This window comes from Diabrotica virgifera, chromosome 5, assembly GCF_917563875.1.
Source record: "Diabrotica virgifera virgifera chromosome 5, PGI_DIABVI_V3a".
In the NCBI taxonomy this organism is placed as follows: Eukaryota; Metazoa; Arthropoda; class Insecta; order Coleoptera; family Chrysomelidae; genus Diabrotica; species Diabrotica virgifera.
In genome coordinates, this window is record NC_065447.1 from 115,363,095 (window position 1) to 115,379,411 (window position 16,317).

The following is a 16,317-nucleotide window of genomic DNA, read 5'->3' on the forward strand; positions in this document are numbered from 1 at the left end:
TTTTTGGGGTCGCTGAAAACGAATATGACGTCGAAAGTGTTCTCCGCAGTACCTGGTTCCCAGAATGCCTACTATTTACCTTGTCTTGTGGAGTTTTCGGCAAATTCATTAAAGAATTAGTCAAAAATCATTACTCAGGGATTTTTGGGGTCTCTAACGACGAATATGACATCGGAAGTGATTTCCGGAGTACTGGTGTCCAGGGTACCTACTCTTTATCTTGTCTTGGGAGTTTTCGTCAAAACATGTATTAAAAAATTAGTCAAAAATAATTACTCGGGGGTTTTTGGGGTCGCTAACGACGAATATGACATCAGAAGTGATCTCCGGAATACTTGGTGCCCAGGGTGCCTACTTCTTCTGGAGTTTTCGGCATATTTATTAAAAAATTAGCCAAAATCATTACTTGGCGGGTTTCTAGGTCGCTGACGACGAATATGACGTCGTAAGTGATCTACGGAGTACCTGGTACCCAGGGTACCTACTGTTTACCTCGTTTTCTGGAGTTTCGGCAAATTTAATAAAACATTAGTAAAAATTCATTACTCGGGGGGTTTTTGGGGTCTCTGACGACGAATATGACATCGGAAGTGATCTCCGGATCCTGGTGCCCAGGGGGTACCTACTGTTTATCTCGTGACTAATGATATTTGACTAATTTTTAATGAATTTGCCAAAAATTACTGAAAAATAGGTAAACAGTAGGTACCCTGGGTACCAGGTACTCTGTAGATCACTTTCGATGTCATATTCGTCGTCAACGATACAAAAACCCCCGAGTAATAATTTTTGGCTATTGTTTTAATAAATTTTTTGCTGAAAACTTCACAAGATGAGGTAAACAGTAGGTATCCTGGGCACCAGGTACCAGGTACTCCGGAAATAACTTCCGATTAGAGTTGCACAAGATTGACTTGAATGTTTGAACTTGACTTGAGTTTGACTTAATTTCAAGTCAAACTCAAGTCAATCCTTCTGACAAATAATTCAAGTCAAGTCAAACTGGTCAATCGTACAGGTTTAAAATTCAAACTGTTTGTCAAACTAGTTTGAAAGATTTTGAAAAATAATTTATTTAGTAGATATACTTTTTTCTCGAGATATGTTAGTTGCCAATTAAGATAAGAAAACTAATAATACAATGAGTGCCATATAAAAGTAACTTGATACAGGGAGCGGTTATAATCAAAATAGGGTCCTAAAATTCTTTATGTTGATTCCTGTACAGAATTATTGCTTGCAGGCAAGTTTCGTTTTATAAATATCACTTTTTTATATTTTTATTTGAGTGTTACTAGATTAAAAGAAAGAATTCGTTGGATTGTTTTTTATCACACCAAGCGTAATCTACTTTAACAAAAATTTATGAAGGAACAACAAAATATTATATTTTTGATAGAGTAGGTTTAATGAATTTTGTGTGACTTTGCAATGTCGTTTTAAAGAATTCATTCACTATTTGTAATTTTATAAGGCTCTTCTTTATTTTTACATAATACAAGTATGCACTTTCAGAGTTGGTCGTATTTTAAATAGGTACATTGTATGTCAAATACTATTTAAAATACACTAATGTATTTTGTATTTGAAACACCAGAGGCGAAAGTATTTTGTATTTCAAATACTCGAAATAGTATTTTGAAAATACTTTGATTGCAAAATATATACACCTTTTAAAGTCTTGTAATGCTTATCTGTTAGGATGCATCACCTCTTTGCGGCGGTTACCTGGAGTAAGAATTAGGGGAGTAGGGCTCATAAACCTGATCTCAGCAATTTACTTTATGGCTGTGTTTGTGGCAATTCAATTTGGATTATTTTATTCTTGTCTCTATAAAATACCAAATGTGTATTTACACCAAAGAATATTTTACACCACAAGTTGCGCACAACTACTCTAACAATAGTTAGATATTTCCTAAAGCAATAAAGCTATAAATCACAGCACAAACTAATAGTCCTATTATTCATTTCTTGTATTTTCGTCGCCAAGAAACATGTGGCTGGCCAGATGATCCGTCCCGCCCGGTACTGCGAAAGAAAAAATTACAGTAAGCGCATACTTAAAATATGGGTTTTTGTCTAAAAAAAAACTAGGAAGATTGAAAAATCAATTGAAATTCACATTTCGGAATATAATGAACCTAAGATTAAAAAAAAATTAATCATTTTCGATAAAAAGTCGACGGCGATCAATGTGTTAGAATGTATGTGTAATGTATGTAATTTAAAATAACATTTTATTCAAACAAATAAGTTTTCTATTTTCGGTTTTTTGTTTTTGAAAAAAATTTAGGTTAACCTCCAGAAAAGTCTTGACAAGGAACACCAGATTGTAACCTCTTTGCAATAGCGACGGATCTACGGGGAGGGAAAAAGGCGAAATTTTCCCCTAATAACAAGGTTCAAAATTAAAGAAAAACAATAGTTGAAACATACAAATATATTATCTGACTGAAACTTAAACCACAGACAGACAAAGTCAACCCAATAAACACGCTAGTTAGAAAAATTGAGGGAACTTAATACATATAAGTTATTATTTATGTCTTTTATGTAGTTTGGGTTTATCTTTCTTATGTTTTTTGGTTGGTGTTTCATTGGAAGTTTCCCCCTAAAGCAAATTTTCTCTCCCAAGGCAAATGTCTAGATCCGCAACTGATTTGCATACAATACAGGATGTAGGTATTTTGTATTTTGAAAGTATTTTCAAAATTTTATTTTGTATTTTGTATTTGAAGAGTACAGGGGAAAAACAAGGAATGTCACTTTTTCAATAATTTTGGATTTCCTTGCCATGTGGTAGCAAAAACTGAGTACTATCGACTAGGCTATCCATTTAGGACAATAAACAGAAAGATCAGTCTATATAAATTTTTTAAGGCGAAGGACCAGGATTGTCCGCACGCCACTGAACAAAATAAGAAATGTTAGCAGTTTTTTGATGCATTATTAAATTAACAAGTTAATAAAGATTCATATTATATTAAAATTATAGAATAAGAATGGCTAGAATTCTGCTAAGAATCTCCTAAGTAGTTTTTAGATATCATAAGAATTAAACCTTTATTGCTGTTTATCTCAATATGTATAAAATGTGACATTCCTTGTTTTCCCCTGTACTCTTCATTTAAAATACATCGATCGGAGCAAAGTATTTTGAATTTGAAATACAAGCGCAAGAGTATTTTTGTATTTTGTATTTCAAAAACTTATACAGGGTGAGTCATGAGGAACTGTACATACTCCTCCCTCGTATAGAGGCCCCTATGGGGAATAACAAATGACCATTAAAAAGTGTCTGCTCCCATTGTTTAATAATATACAGGGCGAGTTTCGCATTTTGACAGAAATTTATATTCGTCATAATTTTTGAACGGTCAGATCGATGTGTCTCTTATTTTGGTCAATCGTTACACTATTACCACCTAATCAACTGATTTATTCAAACTAGAAAAAAATCAGGTCCGGCTTTAAAAAATTAGTTCATTTGGGTCTTAGAAAAAATTTCACCCTGTATACGCTTTTTGAAAACTCTAATATTAATTTTACAAATTAGACAAATAGGCAATTAAAATGACATATTTATTTTTTTCCCCACACGATTACTTAATTTTTTATAAAAAAATCAAATTTGACTATGAATTAAAAATTTGTTAAAGTGAACCATATATTTAAAAAAAAATAACTTTTATTACAAAAATTAATTTTTTTAAATAAATATTTGATTTATGTTACCACCAAGTCAACTGATTTATTCAAACAAGAAAAAAATCAGGTCCGGCTTTAAAAAAATAGTTCGTTTGGGTCTTAGAAAAAATTTCACCCTGTATGCGCTTTTTAAAAACTCTAATATGAATTTTACAAATTAGACAAATGGGCAGTTAAAATGGCATATTTATTTTTCCCCACACGATTACTTAATTTTTTATTAAAAAATCAAATTTGTCAAAATCGCAATTTTACCATAAAAATAAAAAAAATTAAACAACCTTTTTCTTAAAATTAAAAGTTTCACCATTTTTTTTTCTATAACACGTCTAGATCTAAAACTCCCCATAACACTTCTCTTTGGACTCTATAGTTTAACATAGACGTGATCAAATAGTTAAATTTTAAATTTTTTCACTTAATTTTTGCGATTTAACTTTGCAATTCACGAAGCTGCACCTTTCATTTTTAAAAATTCATAATTTTTACGAGAAGAAGACTGAAAGTCTGCAACAATAAATGTCATAGTCTTCACAATGGTAAGAGATATGTGCTGTAAAAATTTCAGAAAAAAAATATTTAAATGGAACGTTGTAGCGAGTTAAACCGTGATTCCATCTTTTTTTTTTTCATTTTTGGTTAAAATTCCGATTTTGACAAATTTGATTTTTTTATAAAAAATTAAGTAATCATGTGGGGAAAAAATAAATATGCCATTTTAATTGCCTATTTGTCTAATTTGTAAAATTCATATTAGAGTTTTCAAAAAGCGTATACTGGTTGAAATTTTTTCTAAGACCCAAACGAACTAATTTTTTAAAGCCGGACCTGATCTTTTCCTAGTTTGAATAAATCAGTTGATTTAGTCCTGTCGCCAGGGGGGTACAACGGCCTTCTTAATTCAGATGGACTTACCCAAGTTTTTTTTATGTATTTTGGCCCGTAGAACACGAATTTTTTGAGTAACAGTTGATCCGGATGTCGATAAGATTGTTATAAACAGAGAAGTCGAGGAATTACATAACAGCGATTTCTCGCAAAACAAAACATTTTTTTGTATTTTTTGGGTCATTCTAACCAAAAAATCTTCCTACAAGTTTTTTCGTAGGATGCATAGTTTTCGAGATAAACGCGGTTGAACTTTAAAAAAATCGAAAAATTGCAATTTTTGAACCCGAATAACCTTTGAATAAAAAATAAAATAGCAATTCTGCTTACCGCCTTTAAAAGTTTGAGTCAAATTATATCTGTTTTGAATATTTGCATTGCTAAAAATTTATTTTTTGATTGTTAAAAAAAACTATAAACATATAGTGTTTCCCGTGCCTAATACATGCGTTTTAATAGAAATACCTAGAAATAGCCCCGCTTGCACTTTTACCTCTTCTACCTACTTATTCGATTTTAAATGAGAAATCATTGAAAACATCACTCAAGCACTAGGTGTTTATAGCTTTTTTTAACAATAAAATAATACATTTTTAGCAATACAAATAATTAAATCCGATATAATTTGACTTGAACTTTCAAATGCGGCAAGCAGAATTGCTATTTTATTTTTAATCAAGAGTTATTCGGGTTCAAAAATTGTAATTTTTCGATTTTTTGAAAGTTCAACCGCGTTTATCTCGAAAACTATGCATCCTACAAAAAAATTTGTAGGAACATTTTTTGGTTATAATGGCCCAAAAAATACAAAAAAATGTTTTGTTTTGCGAGAAATCGTTGTTATGTGATTCCTCAACTTCTTAGTTTATAACAATCTTATCGACATCCGGATCAACTGTTACCCAAAAAATTCGTGTTCTACAGGTCAAAATACATAAAAAAACTTGGGTAAGTCCATCTGAATACAGGAGGCCGTTGTACCCCGCCTGGCGACAGGACTAATTGGCTGGTAACATAAATCAAATATTTGTTAAAAAAAACTAATTTTTGTAATAAAAGTTAATTTTTTTAAATCTATGGTTTACTTTATCAAACTTTTAATTCATAGTCAAATTTGATTTTTTTATAAAAAATTAAGTAATCGTGTGGGGAAAAAATAAATATGCCATTTTAATTGCCTATTTGTCTAATATGTAAAATTCATATTAGAGTTTTCAAAAAGCGTATACAGGGTGAAATTTTTTCTAAGACCTAACGAACTAATTGTTTAAAGCCGGACCTTATTTTTTTCTAGTTGATTAGGTGGTAATAGTGTAACGATTGACAAAAATAAGAGACACATCGATCTGACGGTTCAAAAATTATGACGAATATAAATTTCTGTCAAAATGCGAAACTCGCTCTGTATATTATTAAACAAGGGGAGCAGACACTTTTTAATGGTCATTTGTTATTCCCCATAGGAGCCTCTATACGAGGTAGGAGTATGTACAGTTCCTCATGACTCACCCTGTATACAGTATTTTGACCAACTCTGTGCACTTTGCAATTTTCATTGTTTTGAAAACACCTGCCGCAACATCAAATAAATCAGTAAATTATTCTTTCTTAATTAATTCTGCTTCGACTATAGATTTTTTTTCTTTTAATTTTTGCAGTGGGAATACCTTCAAAATCAGACTCAATTTGTTCTGGTACTTATTCTGTGCCGAAAAATATTCAGGTTGAGATATAATGTTTTCACAAAGCACACACTTCAAAACGAACGTAATAAACAAGCCAAGCATAGACTTCTTAATATGAACTACAAACTAATTTCCGGAGTAGCAGAGTACAGATTCAGACCTACCCAAATAAGTCAAAACAAAAGTTCGGTACGCTCTTAATTAGAATTGGAAATATACACGTTGCGCAACAATGAAGAAGTTTGATTTCAAGTCAAACCTAAAGATATCAAATTCAAGTCAGGTCAAACTTTTTTGCAAAAACAGTTTGGTTTTCAAGTCAAGTCAAGTTTGCTGAGTAAAATCAAAATAGTTTGACTTGATACATCTCTACTTCCGATGTCATATTCGTCGTTAGCGATCCCAAAAACCCCTGAGCATGGGCGTCCGCAGGATCAAAACTAGGGAGGGGCAGATTTGAGAAATAAAAAAATTGGTTAGATAAGCAATAATAAATATAGACGTAAATTGAGAGTCTTCACTCGTAGGGGTGAGGGGGTAGGGGTTTCCCTCAGAAAAGTTTTGAAAATAACGTTTTTGAAGCCAAAATTATAATTCAACGCCTTCATACAAAAATGAAGCAAACTAAATATAATTTAAATATTTAAAAACTTTTTTAATGCTTTTTACAAAAACGTGATGCAAATTTAACAACTTTATTTCCTCCTGGATAAGCCTTCGATTTGTGAAGCAAGATAAATTGTCTGTTCCTAAACACTATTATCTAAACAACAATTTACGCGGATCAATTGTAAATTCGTGTAAAACTGTCTCTATAAACACTTTCTTGTTTGGTAATATTTGTTTCCGATGAATGCTCATTAGAGCTAACCCATCATTAAGGCGATCTTCGACCATTGTATTCCGCAACCATGTTTTTATTCTTCGAAGACTGCTGAACGACCTGTCAACTGTACACGTAGTGCAAGGCAATGTAACGAGAATTTTCAGCAATTTTTTTGTTAACGGATAAAAAAGAGTGGACGCTCAAACCAGTTCAGAAATTTCAAAGATGTTGAAGTTGTTTAACTTATTATTAAGGCGTTTTTTATTCCAATGTTCTACCCATACTTCATAGTGGTTTAAGGATTGTCTCAGTTCTATTTTAAGGCAATTTAAATCAATTTTTGAAAAATGCTTGGGATGCAGAAGACTCAGAGCGAAGGCTGGCGTATTTTCTTCGGAAAACCGTGTCTCTAGAGAAGATATGATAGAATCCAGATACGAAAGAATCATGGATCGCCTTCAGTATTACTAGGCGTATCACCTGGTTGATTGCTATTATGCTGTTGCTTGTTTATAGTTCTAGGGGTAGATAGTTCAAAACCGCATTCTAGGACTATCTTATTGGTTTCATGCAATAAAGTGTTTGTTACGTTCTCTGCGTTCTGTTTTTTAAAAATATCCATGATTTGACGAACACATTAGTTTGCGCAGATTGTAGGTGGTTGACTACAGGCTCTAGGTATTCAGAATATTTTGCAATCAAAATGACAGCGACGATAAATCCTGACTTGCATGCCGCAGAATGCAACTGATAAATGTTTTTCCACCTACTTCTACCGAAAGTATACTTTTCCGGACCTGATTGTAGGGAGCAAAGTTGTACTTTTCCTCCCTAGGGAGGAAAAGTAAAAGTGACGTCATGGTATTTCATTCATGAAATATAACTTATTGACGCGCTGTATAATGTCTATTTTCTATTACGAAGTATCTATATATTTTAACGTTTATTTATAAAACATCCTGTATTTTGCAGAATGGTAAAAAACAGGAAATTGTTATTTTGATTTAACAATGTTTACATTAATAATTTGACTTCTATTTGACAGTTGACAGTTATATTGTATCTACTTGTTGTTTTAGTTCTAATAAATTTTGTTGGTTAGTTACATAAATAAATTAAGTAAAAATGAAAAATTACTTGTTATTTGAGGAAGGTGCAAAACACATATGTATAACATGGGAGTAAAGTGCCTTTTCCTCCCTTGAATGATTACTGCCCTCCGCTACGCGTCCAGTAAACTTCATTCTCGGGAGGAAAAGTTACACTTTCTTCCCTTGTTATACAAATAGCTATTCCACCTACCTCTACCGAAAGTATACTTTTCCTGCCCTAGAAGGACCAAGGAGGGTTAAAAAGTAAAAAGTATCCCAATATTGCATTACATCCAATTTTCTAAATACCTTTGTTCCTAAAAATCTCAAATAATTAGTAGTTGTCGGCGTACTACTACTCCCTAGATGGTATAATTAGCATATCCATAATTTAATTCATTTCCTCATACTTTTATAAAAACTTGACAGTGGACTATAAATAATCCCTTTGAATACCTTCAACACCATCCCAAAATGGAAAGGGACGATGTCATTCATTTGTCAAATTAGCAAAATCTAAAATAAAAAGCCCAATAAGTTGGCAAAAGCAACCAAAGTTTGTTAAAAATGCAAGTATGTATGCAGTAAACACAGCAAGAAGTCAAAAATGTTTCTGTATCCTACGATGATGCGAATTCCACTGAAGCCGAAGACTCCGGGTAAATTATAAATTCGTATCTTTTAACTATTCCATTAACGTCTAGGAATAATATAAAAGTGTTATTTTTAAGTTAGTTTAAATAAAGAAGCACGTTTTTGATTAATTTATGTGTGGACATTGATCCTCCTTGGTCCTCGCTGTTTCTACTAAAAGGTTGGTCCTGCGAGGGTTAAATGATTCAAATCGTTTACAACTAAATTTAACATGTGTGACGCACAGTGGAAAAACAAGATTTGCTGTATTTTTTCCTTAAAATTGCTTGAACTCCGCCTTCCTTTCCCGACATGGTGGAGCAACCATCAAACCCCAGGCCGACACATTTGAGTGGATCAACTACATGATTTGTCAGGAAATCATCAATTGCCTTTGCAATGCTTGGTGCATTCAGAGTATCGAGCTTAACAAACCCTGTAAATTCTTTACGAATTTCTTCTCCTTCTTCATCAAAATATCTCAAACCAATTGACAACTGTAACAAATAATAGCAGATTACAAATTTTCATTAAAATTTTGTTAAGTTTATGTCGTTTTTTCGTCCCAGCTAGAATGTAGAAACAGAGTGGTTGCATTGAAAAATCAAGATTAAGTTACAACTTTGTATTTTTCTATATTGCTTATTCACCAATTTTACACTCGCCTCGTCCTCTCTACTGGGGGGCAGCTGCCCCCTCCTGCCCCTCCTTGTGGACGCCCATGCCCCTGAGTAATGATTTTTGACTAATTTTTTAATGAATTTGGCGAAAACTCCAGAAGACGAGGTAAACCGTAGGTACCCTGGGCACCTACTTATATTCGTTTTCAGCGACCCCAAAAACTGAATTTTTTTGAAGTTCTGAGTTCTGAATTTTTTTATTGTCTGTTTGAGATGCACTTTAAGAATGCATTTTTTGTATGCAGTTTTTCGATATTATATCATGGCTCAGAGTCACAACGTTTCCTGGCGCATTCACGAATCAAATGCAAAAAGGATTATTAAGATCCGTCTTGTCTTTTTTGTTTCGGAGGTAAGGCCGATTTTAGTGCTTTATTGCTTCGCTTAACAAGTTTGTTTTTTCCATTTATAGAATTCATTAGGTATTATTTTATTTATTTTATATCGCTATCGCTATCGCTTCGTGTGTATGAAAAATGCCTCTTTTTCCTGTATTGTCTCAACTTTTTATGACAGATCGTTATTTTTAAAATGATGATCTTGTAAAATAGGTTTTGTTGCTTCATTCTATGATGGTTACAGTAGGTACAAAATATATCATTGCTACGTAGAAAAGCAAAAATGTGACGTTGCTTTTTCTTCCCCTATACCTTTTATATAAACCTATAAATACAGGAGTCAACTATTTTAGTACCAAATATGCCATGATATAAGAGAAGAATAAAATTTGTTATTTTTCTAAAATAAACAAAACATTATCTTATATCAATATACATACTAATTAAATTTGATTTTTAGGTGCTGTCCATTTATTAGGATCCTTTGTGATACTGTTTATTATTGATAAATATGGAAGGAAATTACCATTTTTGGTCTCTGTTGTATTGATGTCTATCACATTTATATTTATGTATATTCTTGTACTGTTAGAAAGTTATAGTATCCGCATATCTCCATACTTATTACTTGTATCATCGTTATTATCATATTTAGCAGTAGATATTGGAGTTGGTCCAATACCATTTGTTTTATTGGGAGAGCTTTTTCCATTAAGAAACAAAATGATATTTGCAGGCATGTCGACGGCTCTTCATTTCATTTTGTTATTATTTTTATCAGAACTAATGTTATGGATCAATTATTCACGGCCTGGACTATACATTAACATTATAGTTTCAATAGTTGTTGCTGTTTCATTAGTTATTTTAGTAAAATATTTTTATCGTGAAACCAAAGGCAAAAGTTTGAATGAAATTCAAGTAGAGATTAATAAGAATTCAACTCAAAGTAATAACTTCCCAATTTTAACATAGTAAAACTTTCTCCACATTTTATAAATAACCAAGTATAGTCCAGAAAGCCACTGCGCATCCGCTAGGAAAATATTCTAATTCGGATTTTTTGCACAATCTTACTCAAAAAGGACCCCTTTTAACAAATTTTCATGTTGCCAGGACCAAAAGTTGGTCAAAAATTTTTAAAACGTTTTTTTTTGTTTTTTTCCTAAAATTTTTTAGGTTTTTTGGATCATTCCAAACAGAAAAGGTCTTTAGTGACTTTTCTCTAAAGTTGATAGTTTTTGACATACAGGGTGGGGCATTAGTGTGACAAAGTCCAATTACTCGTTTGTCGTAAGAGATACGAAAAAAAATTATTTAGGTAAAAGTTGGGGCACACATAGTACCATATTTAAAAAATATTTTCAAATATACAGGGGCGTCCGTATTGACAGGGTGACACAAAATTATGTTTTTTTAATGGAACACCCTGTATATTTTTACATTTTTGAATTCTCCTCGATGTTTTCTTTCTTAGAATATATGGTTTTTTAATATTATACGAGGTAGTTTAAAAGGTAATTACGTTTTTTGTTAATTTCGTAGCAAAATCTACACCCTGTAGAATTGTAGTGATTTGACATCAAATTTTCTATTTATATTCAAACGATTTTTAGTATAGTCTACTACTGTTAATCATTAATAGTATAGCGAAATGTTTAATTTTAGTATACAGGGTGGGTCGAAACTCGGAATGAGTATTTTCTGAGTTTTCTTAAATGGAACACCCTGTAATTTAGTATTGTAATGAAATTATATTTTATGGTACTTTTTTATTTCCTAAGCATTCCCTATACCTAAGTGCTTTAATTTGTAAGTTATTCGTCATTCTTTAAGAAATCATTAATTGCAACAAAAATTACGTAAAATTTCATTTAGTAGCCGTGAAAATATCCAATCAAACGTAATTTTTCAAAAAAAAATACCTAATAATCTAGCCTGATCCTTAATTTATTAATACTGGATGAGATATCCAAATACATTCGTAGATAAGGTTATTGGTGCTTAAAATATGAATCAAACATACAAAATTCTGTCTAGTTGGCTATGTCAAAAAATTTGCTTAAACATTTGACATTATAATATTTATATAGTTCCAGTTGATTTGATACCATTACTAATATTAATTTTTCTAATAAGGAACGGATTAAAATGGCTTTGTGCTAGGAGAGTATAACAAAAATGAGCTACTTGCAATAAAAATATATCATCAGCAATTTTCTGATAGACGACAACCAAAAAGAGAAACTTTTGAAAGTATACTAAAACGGTTTCAACAGACTAGATACTTAGATTGTAAGAACGATTGTACTAATACGCAGATCCTCAGTGACACTAAGGATTACATTTAATTGCTGTTTTCTTCACTTACAATAGTTTTTATTCGAGTAGATTTATCATAATCTAAGTGATCAGTCCGTTGAAACCGTTCTAGTATATTTTTAAACGTTTCTCTTCTTAGTTGTCGTCTATCAGGGAATTTCTGATGAAAAATTCTTATTGCTAGTAGCACATTTTTGTTATATTCCACTAGCACCAAAATCATATTATTCAGTTTCGCATAAGAAAATTTAGTAATATATATTAGTAATGGTAACAAAGCTACTGGATCTATAAAAATAGTATAATGTCAAATTTTTAAGGAAATTAAGGGCCGGTTGTTCGAACGCTAATCAACAATGATCATTATCAAATATTTAATTACTGTCACCAAAACTGTCAATGTCAACTTTGTTTGGGTTGCTGAAAACATAATTAATTACAATTATGAGATTTATTATTAATTATGTTAATAATTATTGTTATATTAATTGATTATAGTCTCAGAATTGTAATTAATTATGTTTTTAAAAACCCAAACAAAGTTGACATTGACAGTAATTAATTATTTGATAATGATCATTGTAGATTACCGTTCGAACAACCGGCCCTTAGTGTCATAGCCGACTAGGTAGAATATTGTATGTTTTTATTAATATTTTGCGCACCAACAACCTTAACTACGAATTTATTTGGATATTCCATGCAATAGTATTAAATTAAGGATCAGACTAGATTATGATGTATTTTCTTTTCCAAAAATTATTTTTGATTAAATATTTTCACAGCCACCTAATAAAATTTCACGTAATTTTTCTTACAATTAATATTTGGCTTAAAGAATCACGAATAACTTACAAATTAAAGCACTTAGGTATAGGGAATGCTTAAGAAATAAAAAAGTACCATAAAATATCATTTCTATACAATACTTAAATATAGGGTGTTCCATTTAAGAAAACTCAGAAAATACTCATTCCGAGTTTCGACCCACCCTGTATACTAAAATTACACATTTTGCTATACTGTTAATGTTTAACAATAGTAAGTAGACTATATTAAAAATCGTTTGAACATAAAATAAAAATTTGATGTCAAATCACTAAAATTCTACAGGGTGTAGATTTTGCTACGAAATTAACAAAAAAACGTAATTAACTTTTAAACTACCTCGTATAATATTACAAAACCATATATTTTAAGAAATGAAACATCGAGGAGAATCCAAAAATTTAAAAATATACAGGGTGTTCTATTAAAAAAAACATAAGTTTGTGTCACCTTGTCAATACGGACGATCCTGTTTATTTGAAAATATTTTTAAATTATGGTACTATGTGTGCCCCAACTTTTACCTAAATACCTTTTTTTCGTATCTCTTACGACAAACGAGTAATTGGACTTTGTCACACTAATGCCCCACTCTGTATAAGCGATTAAAAATTGAAAAATTGCGAAATCGGCCATTTTTAACCCTCAAAAACTATGTAAAAACTGAAAATTTGAATGTTGCCAAGGTAGATAGATATTCTTTAACATCGATTGATGAAATCCCGAAGAGTTTTTTGCAACACAATATTCAAAACTCCTTTGTTTTTTAATTGCTTATCAAGCGTGCGCGACACTATTTTCCACCATTGCATGTGTATGCAGTATGGTGCAAATGAAAGGAATAAATTCGTTATTTCGTAAACCGGCGACTTTAAGGAAAAATCCCGAAACAAGTCGATTTTTATTTTTAAGTTATGATATTGTGACATATGTGGTATACTAGTGACGTCATCCATCTGGGCGTGATGACGTAATCAATGATTTTTTTTAATGAGAATAGGGGTCGTGTGCTACCTCATTTGAAAGGTTCTTGAATTCTCAATTCAGTAATATAAACATTTACATAATTAGTTATACAGGGTGTCCAATAATTTAATTTTTGGCCAATTTGCCAAATGATTTGATTTAATAAAAATTTTTTGGACACCCTGTACAAATAATTATGTTAATGTTTACATTACTGAATAGAGAATCGAAGAACCTTTCAAATGAGCCAGCACACGACCCGTATTCTCATTCAAAAAAATCATCGATTACGTCATCACGCTCAGATGGATGACGTCACTAGTATACTATATTATGCCACAATATCATAACTTAAAAATAAAAACCGACCTGTTTTGGGATTTTTCCTTAAATTCACCGGTTTACGAAATAACGAATTTATTCCTTTCATTTGCACCATACTGTATACACATGCAACGGTGGAAAAAAGTGTCGGGCACGCTTGATTGGCAATTAAAAAACAAAGGGGTTTTTGATATTGTATTGCAAAAAACTCTTGGGAATTTCGTCAATCGATCTTTAAAGAATATCTACCTATCTTGGCAACATTCAACTTTTCAGTTTTTCACATAGTTTTTGAGGGTTAAAAATGGCCGATTTCGCAATTTTTCAATTTCTAATCGTTAAAAACTATCAACTAATGTCAAAAACTATCATTTTTAGAGAAAAGTCACTAAAGACCTTTTCTGTTTAAAATGATCCAAAAAACCTAAAAAAAATTTGTTCCATGCAAAAAAAATAATTTTAGGGAAAAAACAAAAAAAAAACGTTTAAACAAATTTTGACCAACTTTTGGTCCTGGCAACATGCAAATTTGTTAAAAGGGGTCTTTTTTGAGTAGGATTGTGCAAAAAATCCGAATTAGAATATTTTTCCTAGCGGATGCGCAGTGGCTTTCTGGACTAAGTAATACATAATATAAAAATATGAAAACATCGACATGGAATTAAAACACATACCTAACATTGTAATCGTTGTATCTTCAGAAATAAAATATTTTATTATTTTAGTTGATTATTAATTACTTTTTTTCGACGACTATTTATTAAAACAGTCGAAACCGCTTATGAGAATACCCGTATAGGAATTTTTATAGGGTGTTTAAATTAATAGGGCTTTTAATCGATTGTCATTTGTTTCGAGCTTCTGTCATATGTTGTATAATTGGTATATAATATTAATACAGGTACACGGATTATACGCACTGGCGGATCCAGAATTTTTTTGGGGGGAGGTCATGGATCTTAAGGGTGATTACTTTTCTCTGATGCACGGTCACTTTTAGTCTTAGCAACATAGGATAGTGGGTTTTTAAATATTTTGGGGGGGGGGTCATACCCGGTGACCACCCTTCTGGATCCGCCACTGATTATACGACATATGACAGAAGCTCGAAACAAATGACTGTGAATGAAAAGTCCTATAGAAATATTCTGATATGTATTATTTCTACGTGTATATTCTCCTTTTCATGACCATTTTTCAGTGCGTCACAAATTATAGAAAAAAAGGTAAGTCCGTGATACTACACATTTATGACATTTATTCTAACATGACATTTTAGTTAAAACTGACAGTTGCCACATTTTATTTTCAATTTGGATTAAAAACAAATCAATTTTGTCTATTGCATTTATAAAATGGTATTTTCTTTTATTTGTATAGTCTTATAAATTGTACAGATTATATTGATAATATTATTATTTTATTTAATAAATAATTCTTATTTGATTATGGCGCCATCTATCGACAACTAGAATAACTAGAATAAATGTTATAAATGTCTGTAATCAGAGACGTGCGTTTTTTTCTGTCACATACAATTTAATGCGTTAGAGAGAAATCGAAAAACTGTTACGCACTGAAAAATGGTCATGAAAAGGACTATATAATAAAATATGTATAGTGGTGGAAATTAAGTATTGGCTAAAAGATTCTAAGAATGAACAGACCTACGACTTATATTTTGTCTTGCTATCATATGACGTCACATGCTATGACGCGGATGACGGGCATAGGGCTTTATTAATTTATCTATTTGTTGATTAGTTACGATCTAATTATTAAGATGGATATTGATGAAGATGTAACTTTAACTCATCCGGAAGCAGTGGCGGATCCAGGGGGGGGGGCGATGGGGGCGATCGGTCCCCCCTCTCAACCCAAGTGATTTTTTTTAATTATAATATAAAGATCACAAAAACATTCATTTATTTTTTCAAATGGATAATATACATGTTTTAAAATTACAATATTATATGAATTATGAATTACATATAAACATATTTTATTAGTATGGGACTTGGCTAA

At 31.5% G+C, this 16,317-nt stretch overlaps 1 protein-coding gene across 1 annotated transcript in view; it reads left to right on the forward strand.

Annotated features, from left to right (window-relative positions):
• Positions 1–15,013, forward strand: part of LOC126885112 (facilitated trehalose transporter Tret1-like) — a 77,054-nt gene extending 62,041 nt beyond the window's left edge. Inside the window, exon 4 of the mRNA XM_050651539.1 lies at positions 10,313–15,013. Within this exon, the coding sequence (XP_050507496.1) occupies positions 10,313–10,827 (515 nt within the window). The 3' untranslated portion in view covers positions 10,828–15,013. The remainder of the gene's footprint in view (positions 1–10,312) is intronic.
• The last annotated feature ends 1,304 nt before the right edge of the window (positions 15,014–16,317 follow it).